General features: G+C 48.0%; 1 protein-coding gene across 2 annotated transcripts in view; it reads left to right on the forward strand.

The window, feature by feature from the left end:
- The first annotated feature begins 3,871 nt into the window (after positions 1-3,871).
- Positions 3,872-21,979, forward strand: part of KAT2B (lysine acetyltransferase 2B) — a 124,085-nt gene continuing 105,977 nt past the window's right edge. For both annotated transcript variants that reach the window (XM_051858848.2, XM_051858849.2), the window contains exon 1: positions 3,872-4,552. In XM_051858848.2, coding sequence (XP_051714808.1) covers positions 4,271-4,552 — 282 coding nt within the window. In that variant the 5' untranslated portion in view covers positions 3,872-4,270. The remainder of the gene's footprint in view (positions 4,553-21,979) is intronic.

The raw sequence follows: 21,979 nt of genomic DNA on the forward strand, positions 1-21,979 counted from the left end.
TGGCAGGAGCCAGGTACTTCTCCTGGTCTCCCATGGGGTGCAGGGCCCAAGGACTTGGGCCATCCTCCACTGCACTCCCGGGGCCACCGCAGAGAGCTGGCCTGGAAGAGGGGCAACCGGGACAGAATCCGATGCCCCGACCGGGACTAGAACCTGGTGTGCCAGTGCCGCAAGGCGGAGGATTAGCCTATTGAGCCACGGCGCCGGCTCCAAGTTATATCTTAATTACTGCACCAAATGCCTGCCCCTACCTCCCCAAGTCTGCTGTTTTATTTATTTTTTAAACACAAATGATATCACACTGCGCCAGTGTTAATTCAACATTGTTCCCAGCAAATCTGTGCTATCACATTTGTATAAAAGTCATTCTTGAGGCTGGCCTTCTGGAATAGCAGTTACCCTCTGCCTTTGACACCGACATCCCATGTGGTCGCTGGTTTGAAACTCCATTTCTGATCCATCTACTGCTAATGCTTCTGGGAAAGTAGCAGAAGATGGCCCAAGTGCTTGGCTCCCTACACCCATGAGGGAGACCCAGAAGAAGCTCCTGGCTCCTGGCTTCAGCCTGGCCCAGCCCTGGTTATTGATTGCAGGCATTTGGGGAGTGACCCAGTGAACGAAAGATCTCTGTCTCTCTTTTTCTCTCTGTAATTGTCTTTCAAATAAAGAAAATTTAAAAAGGCATTCGTTATAACAGGTGTAAAATAAAATAATCTGTACTGTGACTAGTATCATCAGTAACCTCCATGGCCAACTGACTTCCTCCCATTGCCACTCTCCAAGCTCTAGTTATTTTTTGTATGTGGCTTCTTTGCCTCAGTAACTGGTAAAGGTAAATACTTTGTAAATTAAAACATTGCCTTTTAGTTTCCTGGTCTTCACTTAAAAAAAGTACGTGTGTACATATGTATGCATTTGGAAAGCAGAGGGACAAAGAGAGGGGGGAGAGAAAGAGATTCTCCATCTGCAGGTTCACTCCCTGCCTGGCTGCAAAAGCCAGGGCTGGGCCAGGCCAAAGCCAGGAGTCTGGAACTCCATCTGGGCCTCTGAGGTGGATGGCAGATGCTCAAGTACGTGGACCATCAATTGCTGCCTTCTCAGGCACGTTAGCTGGAATGCTGGATGGGAAGCAGAGTGGCTGGGACTTGACCAGTGGCTGCTTAACCCACGGAGCCATAAAGCCAGCCAAAAGAGCCCACCTGATCTCCCAGAACCCTGATTACAAAGCGTCAACAAGCCTCTTTTGCCATTGAAGTCTCCCTGCCTGGTACTCAGAACACACTCTGAAACTGTGGGCCTTCAGCCTAAGGCAGCACGTCATCAGGGTTCTCTGAGCTTGGAAATACTGAAAAATAATGTCCAGCCAATGTCACAAGCCATGGACCCTTCAGATGGTGATGGTTTTCAGGGCAGACTGAAATGAGGTTGGCTACTGCTACTTCAAAACACCCTGGAAAGAACCTGTTTCCTGAATTCTGTGAGCAGCTTGAGAGGAGGAGGGGAAGGGTGGGGGGTGGTGGCTAATATTAAATCTGGGAGCTGGTGTTGTGGCACAGCTGGTTAAGCTGCTGTCTGCAGTACCAGCATCCCATATGGGCATCGGTTCAAAGCCCCAGCTGCTCCGCTTTCGATCCAACTCCCTGCTAATGCACCTGGGAAAGCAGTGGAAGATGCCCAAGTCCTTGGGCCCCTTGCTACCCTTGTGGGAGACCTCGAAGAAGCTCCTCTGGCTCCTGGCTGCAGGCTGGCCCAGCCCCAGCCATTGCAGCCACTTGGGAAATGAAGCAGCAGATGGAAGATCTCCTTCTCTCTGTCTCTCCTTTCTTTCTCTTTGCTTTTCAAATAAATAAAAAAAAATACATAAAATATTTTCAAAAATATTAGATCCTTCCCCCCAGTTTTGTATTAAGAAATTTTTCAAGTATACAGAAAACTTAGCAGAACTCTAAGCGAACCCACTACCTAGATTCTACCATTGCATTGTGCTCCACTTTATCACTTCTCTATTCGTGGGCTCATTTCCCCATGCATGGGTGCATCCACCTATCTTATTTTTCGACACATCTCAAAGTACAATGTATTTTGAGACACCAAGACCACACCGATAACCTTTTAGCATGAACCCATTCATCAGAGTTTCTGTTTATGATTTTTTTTTTCATTTTTGAGAGAGTGTTTGCATCCAGTAAACACACAGATCTCAAGTTAACCACTCCATCAGTCCGACAAATGCCTGTGGGATGGAAATCAAACCTTTATCAGTATCTGTTAACATCACAGTGTTACTGTTTGATTAGAGGCTCATAGCCTCTCCTGCTTAGACGAGAACAGCCAAAAAATCTGCAAAACACCTCAGCAGAGCTGGGAGAGTGAGGTGAAGGGAAGCACATTGAGCTAAGAAAAGCACTAAGCAGGGTCAGTGCTGTGGCACAGAGTGGGCACATGAGCACCCACTCACTGGCTGCTCCACTTCCCATCCAGCTTCCTGCTAATGTGCCTGGGAAAGCCGGGAAGATGGCCCAAGTGCTTGGGCCTCTGCCACTCATTTGGGAGACCTGGATGGAGTTCCTGGCTCCTGGCCATTGCTGCCATTTGAGGAGTGAACCAGTGGATGGAAGATCTCTCTCTGTCTCCCTCTCTCTCCATAACTCTGCCTTTCAAATAAATAGTCTTTGACAAGAAAGGGGAAGAAAGCACTGAAATTAACTGTGCTGATGGAAGAGAGAAGCTGCTGTTTCCTTTTGCTCTGTGTAACACCCACTGTTTAAATTGACGGATTTTTTTTTTTCTCAGTTTTACAAATCCCTCTGCATTAAAAGTCAAAGGAACAAAATCATGCGGTGGAAATACAGAGAAAACGAACTGCAGCACAGAGCGTGAGGAGGGCAAGCTCATCCCTTAAGGCATCTCTGGCTGGAACTGGAGGAGAGGTATAAAGCATGCAAGGAATCTGATAAGCACACTATGACCCATATTACGTCTGATGACTCGCTCTGAAAAACTAGGACACCTGTGAAGATCCCGAGACACAGGTCTGGGATTTTAAATCCTGCCTTCCAGAGAAAGGCCGGCCAGTAAGTGCACAACTCTGAAACGCAAAACTGAAACGTGCGCCTCTTAGCACAATAGGCCACCCTCGTTGTCATCTACAAGGACGAAAACAGCAGTTCTCAAAGCATCGAGGTTTCTTTTTTTTTTTTTTTAAGTTTGATGCTAAACTCAATTCTCATTACTTTGGATTCTGCTTGAAAATTTTTTCTGATTAATATGCATACTGCTGGTATCACTTTTGAAAATTATTTAACATTGTAGGAAAGCAAGTAGCAAGATATTATAACCCTATTCCCGGCGATGAACCTGTTAACAACTTCGTAGCAAACTTTTCCCACCGCGCATAATTTTTATTTTGACAACGGTTTTAGACAATTGCTCTTTTAACAGGTTGCACTTTCAAACAAAAATTACAGAAAATAGCAAAGATCTTTTTTTAAAAAAATTCTGGCAGGTTTGGTCCAGAAACTGCCCTGGAAACAAATGTCCTTAATTTGAAAGAAAAGTTTAACAGAAAGTATTTTAAAAGAGAAACGGAAGACAGCATGCCTTTAGTTTGGTGAATTAGCAACAAAGAAAACGACTCGCATGGACGGGGACGTTTCAAAATACATATTTTTTTGTTTGTTTCTGGCTCCCGCTAGGGCGGAGAAAGTCGCCTCCTCTCCGAGCCAGGGTGGAACCGGGCCGGAGGACAGACGCCTGGGCGGTGCCCCCTGCTCGGGCTGCGGGGCCGCGGGGGCGGCCGGCAGGTGCCTGCGCTCCAGCCCCGGTCCCCACCCTCGGCTTCTTCCTCGCCGCACCCCGAGACCCGCGTCGCCCCCTGGCGGGCACGCGCGCGGCGTCCGGGCGCCGGGGCTGGGGGGAGCCCTCGCGCACCGGCCCCGCGCCCCCCAGGGAGGCCGGCCCCCAGGAACATGTCCGCGGCCGGGGCGCGCGGCGCAGCCCCGGGGAGGAGAGCCGGGGGAGGGCGTGTGCGGCCGCGGCGCTGGAGCCGCTAGTTCCCTCCCTCCTGGGGGAGCAGCGCCGCCGCCGCCGCCACCAGCGCGCGGGCCGCGGCCAGGGCGAGCCGGGCGGGCGGGGGCGGGGAGGGGGGTGGGCGGAGGGCCGGGAGGGCGTGGGGGGAGGGTCTCGCTCTCCCGACGCCCAGAGCCCGAGAGGGAAGACCCTGGCGGCGGCCGCCTGACACTCGGCGCCTCCTGCCGTGCTCGGGGGCGGCATGTCCGAGGCTGGCGGGGCCGGGCCGGGCGGCTGCGGGCCGGGGGCCGGGCCCGGGGCGCTGCCCCCGCAGCCCCCCGCGCCGCCGCCGCCGCCGCCGCCGCCGCCGCCCGCGCCCCCGCAGGGCTTCTCCTGCGGTCCGGCGACGGCTGTGGCTGCGGCGGGCACGGCCGAAGGACCGGGAGGCGGTGGCTCGGCCCGGATCGCCGTGAAGAAGGCGCAGCTGCGCTCGGCTCCGCGGGCCAAGAAACTGGAGAAACTCGGAGTGTACTCCGCTTGCAAGGTACCGAGGGCTCGCAGCTCCCCGGGCCGCTGCGGGGGGCACCGGGGGGCCCCCGCCCAGACCCCCGCCCCGCCCCGCCCCCGCTCGCGCCTCCCGCCCCGGGCCGCTGCACCGCGGAAGTGCTGCTGTCGCCCTCGCCCCTTGAGCCGCTCCACGGATCAGAGCCCTGTGGGGTTGAACGAAGCGAGGCTTGCCAAGACTCGGAGACCCCCCTACCCCGCCCCCGCTTCGTTCCTCCCCCACTGGAAGGCGCTCGAGCTCCCCGGAATACCCTGGGGCTCCGTGGCTCTGTAGGAGCTCGCCGGAGACGAGTGGAGCAGCGCGCTCCGGGGGTGGCGCGGGAACCTGGGTCAGGGAGACACCTTTGTGGGGACGCTCCTCTCTGCACTCGGCTCCCGGGGCTGCGCTGGGAGGACCTGGGTGCCAGGGCCGAGGGCCGAGAGGGCTCCCGGACTCCTGGCGCTCGGGAGAGACGCGCTGGCTGGGGAGGCTGGGCACAGCCCGAGGCGAGGGTCCCGCGGCGCCCGGCGCGCTCGGCTGGGGGCGGGGGCGACAATCCTGTCATTATTGTATTACTTGTTTGGTTGTAAACGCTGTCCCAAGCTGCTCGGGGTGTACGCTGGGTTTGGCAAGCCCAGCGCGACGGGCGCTGCTGCTCCGTTTGAGGACCCTCGCGTCTTGGGCCAGATCTGTGGGGCCCCCGTGGCCCTCAACTGCAGATCCAGATGTGGGGCGGCGCTCCCAGGGGTGGGAGGACCGCCCGCGGCCGCGGGGCAGGCTGGCCCCCGCGCTGTCAGTGGCGGCTTTGTTTTGACAGGGTGACAGCTGAGGGGGGCGGGGACTTGGCCTTGCCAGCTCCTGCGGCCTGTGGTCACAGTCACACTCACACACCTCCCCTCTGTCTCTCCCGCCTGCTGCACGCGGGGTCAGGTGCCCAGCTTCCGGATTCCCACCCACCCACCCCCTGCTTGCAGTGGAACGTCTACATTTGGCACAAGGATTATTAACCCTGCTACAACCTCTCTGCTCAGAGCGCTCCTCTTGCTCAGGTGGAGGGCCTGTCTGTGTGTCCTGTAGTGGGCCAGTACCTGTTTCTTGCATGCATGTCGACTCCAGCCTGGTGCTTGTCAAACTTTAATGTGCTTAGGAGTCATCCGTGGACCTGTGTTTAAAATGCTGCCTCGGGATCTGCAGGTGTTGGGTGGGCTGAAGCCCGCCTTTCTAAGGAACTCACCAGGATGCTGTAGCACCAGGGTAGTTCAGACCCGGATGGTTTGTTAATAGCCCCCTTTGAGTTCAGCTGGGAAAATGGGAACTGAAAAAGTAAGGCCCCATGCTTGGTATTTCTGAGGAAGGAATTCGGACAGGATGCAGTGGGGACTAGGTTTTGAAGGGAGGTGTCCAGGAGTTGGGTAGGAAGGGTGTTAGGCAAATGAGAACAGGACCATGAATGTAGTGAGCAGAAGGGAGGGCCGTGCACGGAGCCAAGTTCAGGGTCGAGTGCTGCTGCAGGACCCGGCTCGTGCAGGAATGGTGTCAGCTCCGTGTTTCCACCCTGACTTCATTTTTAAAGTCGGACCCCTTGGGTTCCCATCTGCAGCACCTCTTCCTGCTGTTAACCTTACAACCTGAAAACTTTGCTGAAGTTTCGGTTCTGTCTAAAGCCGTGAGCATCTGTGTCCTGCGTCGATGTTTTTGGTCCTTTCAAGTTTTGTAACACTTCCAAAAGTGCTTGTGACTTCTGTGCTTCCTGTTCACATTCACAACCAAACTTGCAGGAAGGAAAAATTCCCCTATTAAAGGCTCCTCTTCCTACTTCTGGGGTCCTCTGAACGGGGCCGGTTTTATTTGTGCACCCATTCAGCAAATATCCAGAGGAGTCCTGCTGGGTGCCAGGCATTGTGCTAGGTGGTGGCGGGGACGTCCAGACTCTGTCTCTCTGGTGCGACCGCCCACCTCTGTGCCTGTGTGGTTGGACACGTGTGTGTACTGGGGGCTGACGGAGAGGGCTATGAAGCAGTTGCAATGAAGTTCAGGAAAACTGCTCTCCTGGAGTGGTGTGGAGACAGTTCATACCTGAGGCAGGGGTAGGATGGGAATGACTTGGAGGAAGTATCAGCGGCTGCTGCTAAGGACTTTTTGGCTGTGCAGGGTGGGGTGGTGGGGTGAAGTCTTTGGTAGTGGAGAAACCGAAAGCAGTTCTGAAAGCCTGGAGTTGAGCCAAGCCCAGCCAGCCCTCCATTGGCTGGGTCACTGGCTTGGGGGAGGAGGGTGTGTGACACAGAGGGCATTGGGGAGTCCACGGAATCTTAACCTGCAGGGTGATGTCTTAGAGTTGCTTCTTTATTTTGAACTTGGCTTGAGTGGGTGGGAGGGGATGCAAGACCGCAGACCCTGTGATTCCTTTCCAGTTTGTCAGTCATAGCAGGAAGGACCTATTGCTCCACCTTTTGCTACTGGCCCCTTGATTTCCAGAGAGTCTACTCTCTGGTTAAGAGAATGAGGTGGGACTTGGGGGCCAGGGAAAGAAAAAAGATCAGGCCTTCACAGACAAAGCAGAAAGGAGCTACTTCACAGCCAGAGTGGAATGCCACACCCCGCAGAGTGGGGGAGGGGGAGAAACTTGTTTTGCAGGATCCAGGGTAGAGTTCTTTGAACTGTGTCCTGGCAAAGGTTGCTTGAGAGTCACTTTGCTCATGTGTGACACAGACAGAATGATCATAAAAATGTAGACCTGACCATGTGATGTCCCTACATTGAATCCTTTAGTTTCTCTTTACTGAGTGTGCAAGAATCTCCTTGGCCTGGCCACTGCCAGCTGCGGCCCTTTTTCAGGACCCTGAGTACAAGGTTCTCTTCTACCCCAGGACATTTGCACATGCTGTTCACTGGGACTGAAAGCTCTTCTGTCCTCATCTTGAAATTATCTTCTAACTCTGACCATGGATCTCTGATTTCTTGCCTTTCATTTACTCCCCTAGCCAGCCTTCCCATTAGGAATCATCCAAACTCCTATATATTCTTCCAACCTCGTGCTTTTATCATGATTTCTAATTAAGTGTGATTATTTGATGTGTGTTTATAATCTCAGTAGATTCTAAGTGATGTGGTGGTTGACCGAATGAACTGGAGAAAATGATTTGCTGTTAGGTTAGCAGTGGTGTAATTTTAGCTTGCTCTTGTCTTGAAATTCAGTAGAGGAGATTTTTCATGAAGGGCGTTTCTAGGTATCCAGGGTGTTGATGGGATTGAGTTTTTAACAAGACAAAAGAAACCTCAAGTGAATAAGTAGCTCACATCCTTGGCAGTAAGGTGTAGCTTGTGTACTAACTTAAAAACAAAAACCCATTGTCTGACCATTCCTAAAGAAACAGGAGGGGAGGCAATGGGGTGTAGTGGCTAAGAACCCAGGCTTTGCAATGAAGAGTAATGAGTGAGAAATATAGGTAATCCAGTGGTGTGACCTTGGACAAGGACTTCCCTTCAACCTCCATTTCCTTGTCTGTGAAGTAGGAATAAAACTACCTCCTTATGGTACAGCAGTGAGGATTTAAAATGGGGTAGCTTAGGCATACTTCACAATGGCTGCCCCACGGTAAGCCCTCGCAGCGGTCAGGGTAGGAGAGACACTGCTTTTAAGGAAGTCAGGAAAGAATAAGGGACTTAGTCTTGAATCCCAGCTCTGCCACATCTGTGATCATGGGCACAAACCGCTTATTTTTCTGTTAGCCTCAATTATTGCATCTGTGAAATGGTGGCTGTAAATTCAACCTTGAGGTTGAAAGAGAAAAACTCCCCCAAAGTTCCTAGAACATGAAAAATAACTGGGCCAAGGCTGGTTGAACTGTCATCTGGTGTTTTACTCATTGTACGTCAGAGTCAGTGGCCAGAAAGCCTTTGAGGAGAATCCAGTTGCTTCCATTTGGGACCAGACTGAGGGAGCCGCTTGGGCACAAGACTATAAAATCAGTCTTCATTTAAAAAAAAATCACTTTATAATCTAGAAGTAACACTGCAGGATGTGCAGAGGAAAAACATCCCCTGTTGACCGAGGGCTAGTGGATGGGGCCCTAGAACACGCTGCCTAGCTGGAGAGAGAGCCCTGAAGGCAATTTGTATTTGTCCCTAGAGCAACTTTCTTTTTTCAGCTGCCAGTATCTGGGGCTCTCACCCAGGAGCTACTTAGCCCCCCAGGGGACATGTGACAATGGCTAGAGACATTTTCAGTCATTGCAGTCGAAGGGTGGTGTGCTACTGGCAACTAGTGGGTCTGGGTCCAGGTTGTTGCTAAACACGTCACAAGGCACAGGCCAGCGCCCAACAACAAAGAATTATCTGGCCCCAAATGTCAATAGTGTAGAAGTTGAGAAACTATGCTTTAGAAGAAAATTGCATTGTCCCATAATACCATAAAACTACCTTTCAGCAGAAGAAAAATCAATGCTTTTAATGTTAATTTAAGCAACTTTCAAAATCTGGAAAATCTTACTTTGTGAATCATGGAATATTTTAATAATGGCTTTATTGTGGTATGACTTAGAGAATTAAGTGTGCAGTCACATGCTTTTGAATACATTTGTATAATTTTGTATCCATCGCCATCATCCAGTTTTATCCTCCACTCCCCCCACCCCCAAGTTTCCTCTGGTTGTGACTACCTTTCTAATGTGATATTTTGTATCCATTGATTGCTGGTTTGCAAATAGAAACCAAATTAGAATTATCTTTTTGGACAATCTTCCCATAGGTAATGTTACAGCAACACACAAACCATGGAGGGAGATAGATCAAGTGTTTGAAAAAACCTCTCTTTAGCCACATAAATCTATAGCACACAATTATTTCATGTGTGGTGACTTCTCTAAAAGGTGGTAAGTATCACGGAGCCAAGCACACACAGGAAAAATATTTCCTTTGGCAGGCACAATACAGAAAGCCGGAGAGAAATTTAATTCTGTGCCCTCATAAATTTTCAGGGGGGATGGAAATTCAAGCCTGCTAAGCCTTCAGATTGCAATTTGTAGTTTTATGTAACTAAGAAAGTAGTTTACAGGGCAAAACAGAGTAAAAAAGTTTGCTGAGGACTGTTTTGGTTTAGGGAGCCTGTGCTTGCAAATGGTGATTTACGATGCAACACTGTTGAAGGGTTTTTGCCTTTTTGTTTTTTAACCACCCACCAGATTTATACTCAGTTGTCTATCCACATTGGCCAGATTTAATTCTGCGGTTTTCAGATAAGTCCACAGGCTGTGACCTGTTACAGGGAGCGTTGAGGGTGAAATAGACACTCTCACGTGAGATACCTTGCAGCGGTTAGCACATCCACTGCTAGATGAAAGATCTGAACTCCCAGGGCAGTGCCAGTAAAATGTGGATTTTCAAGGCTCAGTGGCTTCTGACTTAGTCTTTGAGAAAAAGTTAAGCTTTAGGAAGGGCTGTCAACAGTTTCCTACACTGGGCGCTGTGGTAGTCCAATTGAAATATAGAGTCCGCACGGCAGGCACACCAGCTACCTGCACCTCGCAGAGAAAACGAGGGGAATTCTCCTGTAACTCCAGCCACGCCGAGTGCCCTTGGGCTGCCACTTATCTGCCTTATTTCAGTTTCCTCCTTGGTGAAGTGAGTCAGGTGGACGCTTCACTGTCAAGATGAAATAGTTTAGCGTATGGGAAAGTTCTTGGAACATGGGCATTCCACACATGTCCATTTTTTTAAGAAAAAATTTCTCATTTTGCCAAGTGATATGCATCATGTCATGCTTCTGCTCAGGTAAGAGAAGGGTCAAGTTGAGGAACTAGCAGGGAAAGGAGACCTAATCAGGTGGCCAAGTTCCAGGGGTTGCTCAGGAAAACGCTGGCCTACAGAGAGCCTCCTTGCAGTACACCCTTGTGCCTTCTCCCAAGCTTTCTCCTGGGTAGAGGTGGGGCGCTGTCCTCCCAGATGGTTTTTGCACAGGGTTTCATTTGTTTCAGGTATTTCTCTGTTCTCATTTGACATAGATTGTACTCATTGAGAACTACGTTCAAAGGCTTTTCTAGTCCACAGAAACTGTGCAGGCCATAAAATAAACAAAGTAAGCATTCCTTATTACGTCCCAGGACAGACACGCTCTCGTAATCAGGCCCTTGATGGTTTTAAAGCTGACAATCAAGATGGATCACTGTGCTGGCCCACTAGAATTCCCTGTTGGAGGAAGAAGATAAAAGGTGCCTACTCAGGCTGTAGAGGTGTCAGATGTGTCAGAAAGGTAAGAAGAATTTGACTGTCCTGATCATGCAGAAGTCCTCAAACAGCTCAGTATGTGACTGTGCATAGCACAATCAAAAAGCAGAGTCATTAAAACAAAAAACTCTTGGTTTTGCTATGCAAAAAAGAAAGCAAGTGCTCAAATCATTTTTATATGTTGCAGACATTTGGTGCAGCTGTTAAGACTCAGCTTGGGGCACGGCATCCTCTGTTGGAGTACCTGGGTTTGAGGCTCAGCTCTGTTCTGCATTCCAGCTTCCTGTTAATGTGTATCCCGGGAGGCAGCAAATGATGGCTCTAGCATTTGAATCCCTGCCACCCATGTGGGAGACCCGGATTGAATTTGACTTGCCCTAGCCTGGGCTGTTGCAGGCATTTGAGAGTAAACTAGCAGATGGGAATTCCTTCCCTTCCCCAGCACCCTCCATTTCAAATACATAAAATAAAGTAATTTAAAAATAAGTTTGTAGTTCAGTGTATTTTTATATAGAAAGGGACATTAACAAGTTCATGGAAAAGGAAATGAAAAGATGAATTTATTTTGGCGCAAAAAATTTTGAAATCCCTTTCCATAATATGTGCTTTCCATGAATTTTAAGGACCCTTCATATGCACAGATTTCAAAACAATTTTTTAAAGATTTATTTATTTATTTGAGAGGTAGAGTTATAGAGAGAGGGAGAGACAGAGAGCAGGTTCTCCATTTGCTAGCACTCCCCAAATGGCCTCAATGGCCAGAGCTGAGCTAATCTAAAGTCAAGAGCCAGGAGCTTTCTCTGGGTGCACCATGTGGGTTCAGGGGCCCAAACACTTGGGCCATCCTCCACTGCTTTCCCAGGCCATAAGCAGAGAGCTGGATTGGAAGAAGGGCAGCCAGAACCCATAAGGGATGTGGTGCCTCTGGTGGAGGTCTAACCTACACCACAGCACCTGGCCCCTCAAAATTTTGAACCAAAATAAACTTCTTTTAATTCCATTTTCTGCAAACATTTTCAAGTCCCCTTATGTGTGTACATCTGTGCAACCATCATGCAGATAAAGGTCGAGAATATTTCCAGAACCTCAGAGGGCTTAGTGTGGTCCCTCTTCATCCCTTGGTAACCCTTATTCTGACTTCTATTGCCAGAGATTAGTTTTGTCTGTTTTTAAGTTTCATATAAACAGAATCATATGGTATGAACTACTTGTGTCTGGCTTTTTTCACTCAATGTTCTGTCTGTGAGATGTCTCCATATTGTTGAGGGTAGCAATAGCTTGTAAAGACACATGTTTTAAAATTTAAAAGCAAGTTAAAAATTGCCAACTCTTTTTCAGGATGGAATTCATTGGATGTGGATGGTTTCATAGGATGAATTTTAATTAGGTCTTTGAAAGAAATGGCAGAATCTGGTGTTGAGGTATAGTGGGAAAAACTCAGAAGTGGGAATGGGGACAGGAAATCAAGGTGTGATTAGCCAAGGTGACGCAGATAAGGAATGGAATGGAGGAGAGGCAGGATGACGGGGAAGGGTGGAGGGCACAGATGATGTCACAGTGAGTGGAATGTGCAGCCCGCGTGTTCCTTCTCCCCCGAACTCTGTTTTGGTAAATCTTTCCTGGGAAATATCCTTGGGAAGTCCTGTTGCCACCTGCCCCAGGTTATGGCGGGTGATGGGAATGGTTACACATTGTGTTTGGCAGGCCATGCTGAGCCATATGAGTTGGGTGTGATAGCACATTCCGGACAAGGCTGCTTGAGAGGGCAGTGATGGAGATGTTGGAAAGAGGGCACCCAGCCCCACGTTCTCAGAACTGCCTGCGAAGGCCAGCAAACCCCACCTTCTCCCCAGGAATGGCAGTGAGAAACACAGATTACCATGTGGCTCCCTACAGTTCTCTCATAGCAACTGTATCCCTGAAAACTAGTATTGAATGTTTGATCCTATTTGGTGGATTCATGGGGCCCATCTACTTACAAGTTACTTTCTTTCATAACTGATACACTCAAAATGGGATTTTCTTCTTGCACTTTCTTAAAGAGTCTGTGTGTGCACGTGCACATACGTGGGATGTTATCCCTACAGCCATGGATTTATTCATTTAACATTTAGTTCCATGGACTCCTGCCCGGTTAACTCCTATTCAGACTTCTGTGACGACTTGACACCTAGTTACAACTGAAGTAGATTTGATGCTTTGTGAAATTGATCACTTTCATCTGCGGTATCTAGTTGTACATGTGGTTACCTTCTGCTTTGCACACTTTTCTCCTCTGAGTATATCTGTCTTGTTCTCAAATTCAAATGCCAACTCCTCACAGAAGCCTGCCTGTCTCCTTCCTAGTCTGGGACCTCATCTATCACTTTATAATCTTGTTCTGTTATAGTTTCCTTTACTGTACTTACCAATATTTGAAAAATTTGAGAGGCAGAGGTGGGGGTAGGGGAGGGAAAGAAAGGAGGAGAGAGAGAGGGAGGGAGGGATGTTATGATAGGACACAGTGGTCAGATGTGGAAATGGTGGGGAGACAAATATACATGTGAAATAAATTCAGTATTTTAATAAAGTGAACTAAAAAAGAGAGAGAGAGGGAGAGATGTCTTCTGTCCACTGGTTCACTCCCCAAATGCCTACAATAGCCTCTACTGGCCCAGGCTGAAGCCAGGAGTTGGGAACTCAACCCACGTTTCCCCCATGGGTGGCAGGAATCCAATTACTTAAGCCATTACCATGGCTTCCTGGAGTCCACATTTGCAAGAAGCTGAAGTCATGAGCCAGAGCTAAGAAGTGAATGCAGCACTCTGTTAAGGAATGTTGGTGTCCTGACCATTCAGCCCAACTTCTACCCCTGTGTTTTTTAAGTTTCTTAATCTTTTTTGCTTATGCCAATGGAAACCCATGGAGGAAGCGCTTTTGCTCACTTTATGTCCCAGGTGGACTGTACCTTCCACATAGTAGGTATGTAATAAATACTTGTTGGATAAAAGAGTAATTTTATATTCACAGCATCTGCCCATAATCACTTCCTGGGAGCTCACTCTGAACCTATGAGCCACATTTGTTTGATGGCCTGGGCTTTTGTGACAAATCAAGCAGAATTAAATTCTCATAAAGGTGTCATGCATATTTTGAGATGAACAAGTAGGTCTTTGTTTTACATTAGTGAATGAGAAGGAAAATGGTTGTATACCAACATGTTTCTACCTACTGTTTATATTTTTGGTTGCTTTGCTGCTGCTATTTTAAATAAAGTCTACAATATACTTTCTTTAATAATTTGTTCTTTTGTTTGGGCTTGCTATTTTTTTTAACCAGGAGATGAATGCATTTATTTTGGTAAGACGTGTGAATGCTGTCTCTGATGATCCATTTGGAATGTCATATCACCTAATCTCAGCAGGAGGCTTAGAGTAATCTCTTCAGTGACCTCAGGGCAAGACATGTGGAGTTGCTTCTATTAAATTCCACACTGTCACTGTCCTAATCTGTCCCCATTCATTGCAGGTTCTGGGTTTGTGCAGTGTTTTCCAGGCTTTTGTGGTATGCAGGAGATTCCAGAAGTACAGGGAGGAGACCTGAGTAATAGAACAGTGACTGATGGTGGCAGTGCTCATTTGCATTGGCTTTAACAAGCGAGTGTTGAAACTGGGTGGCAGCATGCCAGAGAAGCCAAGGTCAGCATACTTTGAAATAACAGAGTGAGTCATGTAACCCGGGATTTGCACATACCCACAGGCCTACCTGACTCACCCCACCTCACCAGGGACATCTATTGGTCAGGAGCCTGTGCCTAGTCTGGTGTTACATGTCCTCAAGGAAATGAAAGCCAAAGGAACTCCCTTTTTTGGAGGGGACAGAGATACAGGGGGAAAGAAAAATTAAAGTCAATAAATCAGACCTGAAGTTAGTGCAGAGAGAGGTAGAGGTGGGTGGAGGGGAGGCCTAGCCCAAAAGGAGTGAGCAAGACCTCAGTCTGATTCAGGACATGGGTCTGTGCCCGGGTTTGTTCCTGATGTGTGCCACAATGGCCATGTGACCATGGGGAGGTTACTCACCCGTAGAAGCTTCGTGTTTCATAGCTGTGAAGTGGAGATGGTGATAATATAAGCCTTTTTCTGATCCTTCAACAAATTGTTATTTAAAGTAGCGGCATTGATTTCCATGCTGGAACGCAGTGACAGATGGGTCCCCACTCTTGCAGAGCTTGCGTTCTGATTGCAGAAGCAAATGATAAATAAGAAAATAACCTGGGGTTCCCCTAGAAGGAACCCCTGATTTTGCATGTCACTGTAGGTTTTGCTGTTCTAGGATTTCATACAAATAGTATCACAAAGTGCACACTCTCCTTTTACTCAGTCTAATACATTTGCAATTCATCTGCTGTATGGAGGCACTGCAGTCTGTCATTCATTCACCTGTTAGGGACATCTGGGCTGTTTCCAGGGGATGCACACTAGATTTGCATCTATGAATGAGCCTCTGGCTGCTCTGAGGAGAATAAAGCATGAGAGAAAAGGAGTAGAAAAAAGAGAGCCAGTTAGGAAGTCCAAGTACGAGTGGATGGTGTCTTGGACCAGGGTGGTGGCCCAAGGCCGGGAGAAGTGGATAGTTCAAGGCTCTGTTATGAAGGTAGAGGCAACAGGGTTTAAATCCTTGTCAGGGGCCTGGGGGTGGGGGTGGCGGTGTCAAGAAAAGACAGAAATAAAGGATCATGTCTCAGTTTTATTAGTTTTAATAAAGAGAAAAAGAGGAAAAATAGGTAAAGAGAAACAATGAGAAATAGGGTCTGCTAGGTTAGGAAGAAATTCAGTTAGGAAGGTTTTGTATTTCAGGTAAAATTTTTGAGGCAATTGTCTTTGCATTTTAAGAAAGAGCCGGAGGCCGGCGCCGTGGCTCACTAGGCTAATCCTCCGCCTTACGGTGCCGGCACACCAGGTTCTAGTCCTGGTTGGGGCTCCGGATTCTGTCCCGGTTGCCCCTCTTCCAGGCCAGCTCTCTGCTCTCTGCTGTGGCCAGGGAGTGCAGTGGAGGATGGCCCAAGTGCTTGGGCCCTGCACCCCATGGGAGACCAGGAGAAGCACCTGGCTCCTGCCTTCGGATCAGTGTGGTGCTCCGGCCACAGCGCGCCGGCCATTGGAGGGTGAACCAACGGCAAAGGAAGACCTTTCTCTCTGTCTCTCTCTCTCACTGTCCACTCTGCCTGTCAAAAAAAAAAAAAAAAAGCCGGCACAAGATAATCCAGTGTCTGACAGGAGTTCTGTTTTGGTGTTGGCTCCTTACTCTTTGCCGGCTGGGTGAGCTCAGAAAGGACACACCCCTCTCTAAGCACTGAATTACTTTTCCTACAGGGTTGTTGGGAGGGGAATATAAGATGATTTGCACTGCATTTGCTGTGAGAAGTATCAGACACTCATGCTTGATATTAAGTGGCATTACAGAGCTGGGCGATGTGAGCAGGTGGTAGGTAGAGGGCTGAAAGGTGGAATATGTTAGGAGAGGGGAAGAAGTGTTTCTTTTTCTCTCTCTTTCAAGGCAGAATGAGAGAGAGAGAGGTCTTCCATCCACTGGTTCATTCTCCAAATGACTGCAGCCAGGCCGAAGCCAGGAGCCCGGAGCTTCTTCTGGTTCTCCCACGTGGGTGCAGGGGCCCAGGCACTTAGACCACCCTTCGCTGCTTTCCCGGGTGCATTGCCAGGTAGCTGGATCAGGAGTGGAGCAGCCAGGACTCAAACTGGCACCCACATGGAATGCAGGCGTTGCGGGCAGCGGCTTTACTCGCTTTGACACAGCACCAGTCCCTGGAAATGTTTCTTCTGATAAGGACCTAAACTGGTCCCTGGGCGTGAGAGTAGAGAAGGTAAAAATCTGGGAAACTGTGAAAGAACAAGATGGCCCCGGGTGATTATGGCATTGAGTGCAGATGTGTTGCATCTCAAGGAGAGGCGTAATTCCTATAAGGAAATAGGATTGTTGGAAACTCACTGGGTAGAGATGCCAGATGCAGGCAGTTAGAGTATGGGCTGGTTATGTGCATTTGGGGGTCCTCCTCCCAGATAATGGCTGATTCCACTTGAACGTGAGTTGACTTCAGAAGCATTACAGAAGGCACTATTTTTTTTTGCAATTTTTAAAAAATTTATTTTTCATAAGTACAACTTCAGGAATATAGCTATTCTTCCCACCATACCTGCCCTCCCACCCACACTGCCACCCCTCCACCTCCTCCTTTCCTTGCCAGCCCCATACTGTTTATTTTGCTTGTCCCAGTTGAGTTGAACAACAGGCTGAGGGCTGAAAAATCTGCCAGTCCGCTGGGTGTCTGAGCTGCTCAATGGCAGTCAAGCAGTTGGACCAGTCTTTCCCCTGTGCGGAAGACGGAGCTGGCTGCTTTGAAGTGACTGCATTGGTATCCTCATGGGTGGAGTCTGAGAATGTGTGTGTATGAAGTGAAAAGAAACCATCTTGGGCACCAGTTTCTTGTGTCACTCTTGACCTCTGAGGCCCTCCCAGGGGTGATGCGTGATCGGGCTTGGTTCTGGAGAAGTGACTCAGATGTAACGAAGGGTCAGGCCAACCTTAGGCCATTTGCTAATCATCAGAACCATTTTAGCACATTGGGCCAGACCTAATTATCTAACAAGAGCACGGCTGTTCCTGAATTCAACTCTAGAGAGGCCCAAGAGCCCCTTACCACAGGGATGGCACAGGAGTTTCTGTGAGTTGGATGTTGGAGTAATATGAATAGCTGATAGGGGCCGATGCTGTGGTGTAGTGGGTAAAGCTGCTGCCTACAGTGCTGTTATCCCATATGAGTGCCAGTTCGAGTCCCGGCTGCTCCACTTCTGATCAAGCTCTCTGCTATGGCCTGGGAAAGAAGTAGAAGATGGCCCAAGTCCTTGGACCCCTGCACCCACATGGGAGACGTGAAGGAAGCTCCTGGCACCTGGCTTCAGACTGGCGCAGCTCCAGCTTTTGTGGTCATCTAGGGAGTAAACCAGCAGATGGAAGACCTCTCTCTTTCTGCCTCTGCCTCTCTGTAACTGTGCCTTTCAAATAAATAAGTAAATCTTAAAAAAAAAAAAGAGCTGATAGAGATGCAGGGGAATGGAGTATTTGTGCTATGGTGGGTCATTTTTTTTCCTGAGGCCCTGTTTTCCTTCTTTTCCTGTTTCCTTTTTAAAGTCTTAATTTTTAAAAAATGTATCTATTTATTCTTATTTATTTGAGAGAGAGAGGGAGGGAGAGATCTCTCTGCTGGTTCACCCTACCAAATGCTTGGAACAGCCAAGGCTGGGCCAGGCCAAAGCTGGGAACCAGGAATTCCATCCAGGTCTTCTACAAGGGTGGCAGGGGCCCACATACTTGGCCCATCTCCCACTGCATTCCTAGGCACCTTCGCGGGAGGGTGGAGTTGGAAGCGGAGCCCGCGCTCAAGTGCAGGCACTCCCGTGTGTGGGCTTCCCAAGGATCCTCTGCATGCTCACTCTCGTGTCTTTTCAGATCGGAATGGCACTATCACTTGAGACTGCTCCTGCTAGTGAATCGCCTCTCTGGCGATCTTTTCTCCCTTGCAGCTGTTTGCATCTCAATTCCAGGCCGCTTCGCTTTGCTCCCCTGGAAGAACTCCACCTCCCCTCCCACCCTCACGTTACTCTTTTCACTTGTGTCACAGGTGCCCAGGTTTTTCAAATTCCAGTTTCAAGTCCTGGCTGTATGGGTGTCTGCTGGCCCTCCTAGGACAACTGTGTGAACTGGTAGCACTGCCCTACAGTGTAGAAGAGAAGAGGATTCATACCCCAGAGAGGATTATTTAGTCATTTGAACTTAATCTGAATATGAAAAGCTAAAGTTAATTCAGGGTGGTGAGAGAGGTACTGCACTCCTCAAACCATCTTTATCTCTTCAAATGTTTGCTACTCAAAGGGAGTTCCTCGGCAGGGAACTTCTTGGTAATGCAAATTCTGCAGCTCCACCCTAACCTGGAGACCTCCAGGCGCTGGCTGAGCAGATGCTGGTTTGAGAAGCTCAGCTCCAGATCACATCAGCCTTAATCAAACCGCTCGCTTGTGCTCTGAGCTGCACACGGTGACTCCAGATGTTGCTTTAAAATGGGATTAAAAGATCTTTTTCAAAACAACACTGATACACAAGCGGAGAACCCCAGTCATTCATAATGATCGCAAATGAAAATTTAAACTGTCTATCCACAGTCCTTCCCGTCCTGTCTCACTCCCCACCTCCTTAACCATTTCCAGGAACTCTTACTCTTCCCTCTCCCACCCTCTGAGGCTGTGTCTTATTTTCATAAAGCAAATCAACTAGAGGAAGTAGACACACTACTCAGAAATTCACCTTAGATTCATTCCAGTTTGGCCCTAAGGAATTTGTGAAAACACCAGAATGTTGGATGTCAGCAGTCAAAGGCATTTATTTAATGGGAAACCCAAAATGAACCCTAGCAACCCTTGGCTTTATTATTAGAAAGTTTTAATTGTCTCAAACTCTCCATTAATTTAAAAAACAGGGCAACCTACTTAATCACCCCTGTGGTTGGCTGTTTCTCCTTTACAGATTCTGACACCACAGGTGTGGCCACCTAGAGACTTTAGCTACTTTTTTTTTTTTTTTTTAATAATTTAATTATTTAAAAGGCAGAGTTACAGATAGAGAGTCAAAAAGAGAGATCTTCCATTCTCTGGTTCACTTCCCAAATGGTTGCAACAGCTGGGGCTGGGCCTGGCTGAAACCAGGAGCTTCTTCCAGGTCTTCCACGTAGGTGCAGGGGCCCAAGGACTTGAGCTGTTTTCCACTGCTTTCCTAGATGCATCACCAGGGAGCTGGATCAGAAGCAGAGCAGCAGTAGGGACTTGAACCTGTGCTCCCCAGTGAGATGCAGGCATCATAGACCGAGCCGTCCCCTTGCTTTTCTGTTTTTAGATCAGAAAAGGATTGGGTTTTGGACAGAGAGGGAGACTCCCAAGTGCTGGGCCTATTTTTTTTTTTTTTCAAATATACCTTATTAATTAAGCCTCCTTAATTTAGAGAAAATAAGCACCAATTCTGGGACAAACGTTGGGGAAACTTCACGAAGGCTCATCTTTGAAATGCTAATTAATTATTGGCAGTTCTTGCCTTGTTGAAAACAACTTTATTGAAATATAATTTAGGTATCATAAAATTGTCCAGTTTTAAGTGTATCTAATTCACAATTATTAGGAAATTGACCACACCGTGCAATCTTCAGCGCAGTCTACTCTTAAATATTTGTGTCATGGGGCCAAGTGCTGTGGCATAGCAGGTAAAGCCACTGACTGAGGTACCGGCATCCCATATGGTTGGAGTCCTGGTTGGAATTCTGGCTGCTCCATTTCAGATCCAGCTCTCTGCTGTGGCCTGGGAAAGCAGTGCAGGATGGCCTGGGTCCTTGGGTCCTGCACCCACATGAAGGACCCAGGGGAAACTCCTGGCTTCTGGCTTTGGGCCTGCCCAGCTCCAGCCATTGCAGCCACTGGGGAATGAATCAGCAGATGGAAGACACTCCCCCACCCCACCCTCATCCCTTTCAAATAAATAAATAGATCTTTTAAGAAAAAAGATTTGTGTCACTTCAGAAAGTTCCTTGTGTCCATTTGCAGTCAAGCCTGTTCCCACCCTCAGTCCCAGATGTCATTAATCTACTTTCCATCTCTATAAATCAGCCTTTTCTGAATATTCCTGTAAATCGAATTACACATACAAAAGATGCTATTCTTTTAGACTGGCTTCTTAATGTTAAGTATAATGCATTTTTCAATTCATCCATGTTATAACATTTATTAGCACTTTATTTTTTTTAACGATTTGTTTTATTTATTTGAAAGATGGAGAGAGAGGGCGTGAGATAGGGAAAGAGATCTTTCATTGGCTGGTTCACTTCCCAAGTGCCTGGGGCTGGGCCAGGCTGAAGCCAGGAGCCAGGAGCTCCATCCAGGTCTCCCATAGGGGTAGCAGGGGGCCCAAGCATTGGCCATCTTCAGCTGCTTTCCCAGAAGTATTAAGCAGGGAGCTGGATTGGAAGCAGAGCAGCAGCAGGGACTTGAACCTGTGCTCCCATATGGGATGCCAGTGTCACAGGTGGTGGCTTAACCTGCTCCTTTATTGCCAAATGGTTTGTTATATGAATTTACCACATTTTGTGTGTACATTAACCAGATGATGGACATTTGGGTTCTTTTTACTCTGGTTGTTGTGAATAATGTTGTGGAGACATCTGAATGTAAGCCTTTGCATTTGCTAGGTCATATGGTAAATTTTTTTTTTAGTACTTATTTATTTAGTATTTGAAAGAGTGATGGGGAGAGAGAGAGAGGGAGAGAGAATGACAATGACAATGAGAATCTTCATTCTGCTGGTTTACTCCCACAAGGCTGGGGCTGGGTCAGACCAAAAACAGGAGCCAGGAACTCCATCCAGGTCTCCTCTGCTTCTCCAGACACATTAGTAGGGAGCTGGGTTGGAACTGGAACAGCAGCAGGGACTCAAACCTGCACTCTCATATGGGATGCTGGCATTGCAGATAGTAACATAACCAGCTCATTATTTCTTTATTGCCAGATATCCTATTCTGTGAACCAGTTGATTGACCTTTGGGTTCTTTCCGCTTTGCTGCTGTTAAGAATACTGTTGCAGAGAACTCTGCATGCAAGTCTTTGCGTACATGTTTTTATTTCTCCCAGGTAGAAGCCAAGGAGTACATTTGCTGGATCGTGTAGTAATTATGTTTAACTTTTAAAATATTTGCTGCTACTTTAAGAAACTGTGTTAAACTGCATGTAACTAAATTTGCCGTGTTAACCATTTTTAAGTGTGGTTCTGTGGCATGAAGAAATTGATTTTGTTGTGCAACCATCACCAGCCATCCACAGAACCTTTCTGTCTTGCAAAACTGAAACTCTGGACTCATTAAACAATAACTCGTCTTTCCTCCCTTCCTCCAACCCTTGGCAACCACCATTCTACATTTTCTCTATATAAATTTGGATACTCTAAGCACCTTGTGTAAGTGGAATCATAAAAGTATTTGTACATTTGGGTCTGGCTTATTTCACTTAACTGTCATGCCCTCAAGTTTCATTCTTGATATGACAAGTGTCAGAATGTCCTTTCCTTGTAAGGTGGAATAATACTCCGTTACATGTATGAATGTCATGTTTTCTTTATCCT

This window comes from Oryctolagus cuniculus, chromosome 4 (genome assembly GCF_964237555.1).
Source record: "Oryctolagus cuniculus chromosome 4, mOryCun1.1, whole genome shotgun sequence".
Taxonomy (NCBI): Eukaryota; Metazoa; Chordata; class Mammalia; order Lagomorpha; family Leporidae; genus Oryctolagus; species Oryctolagus cuniculus.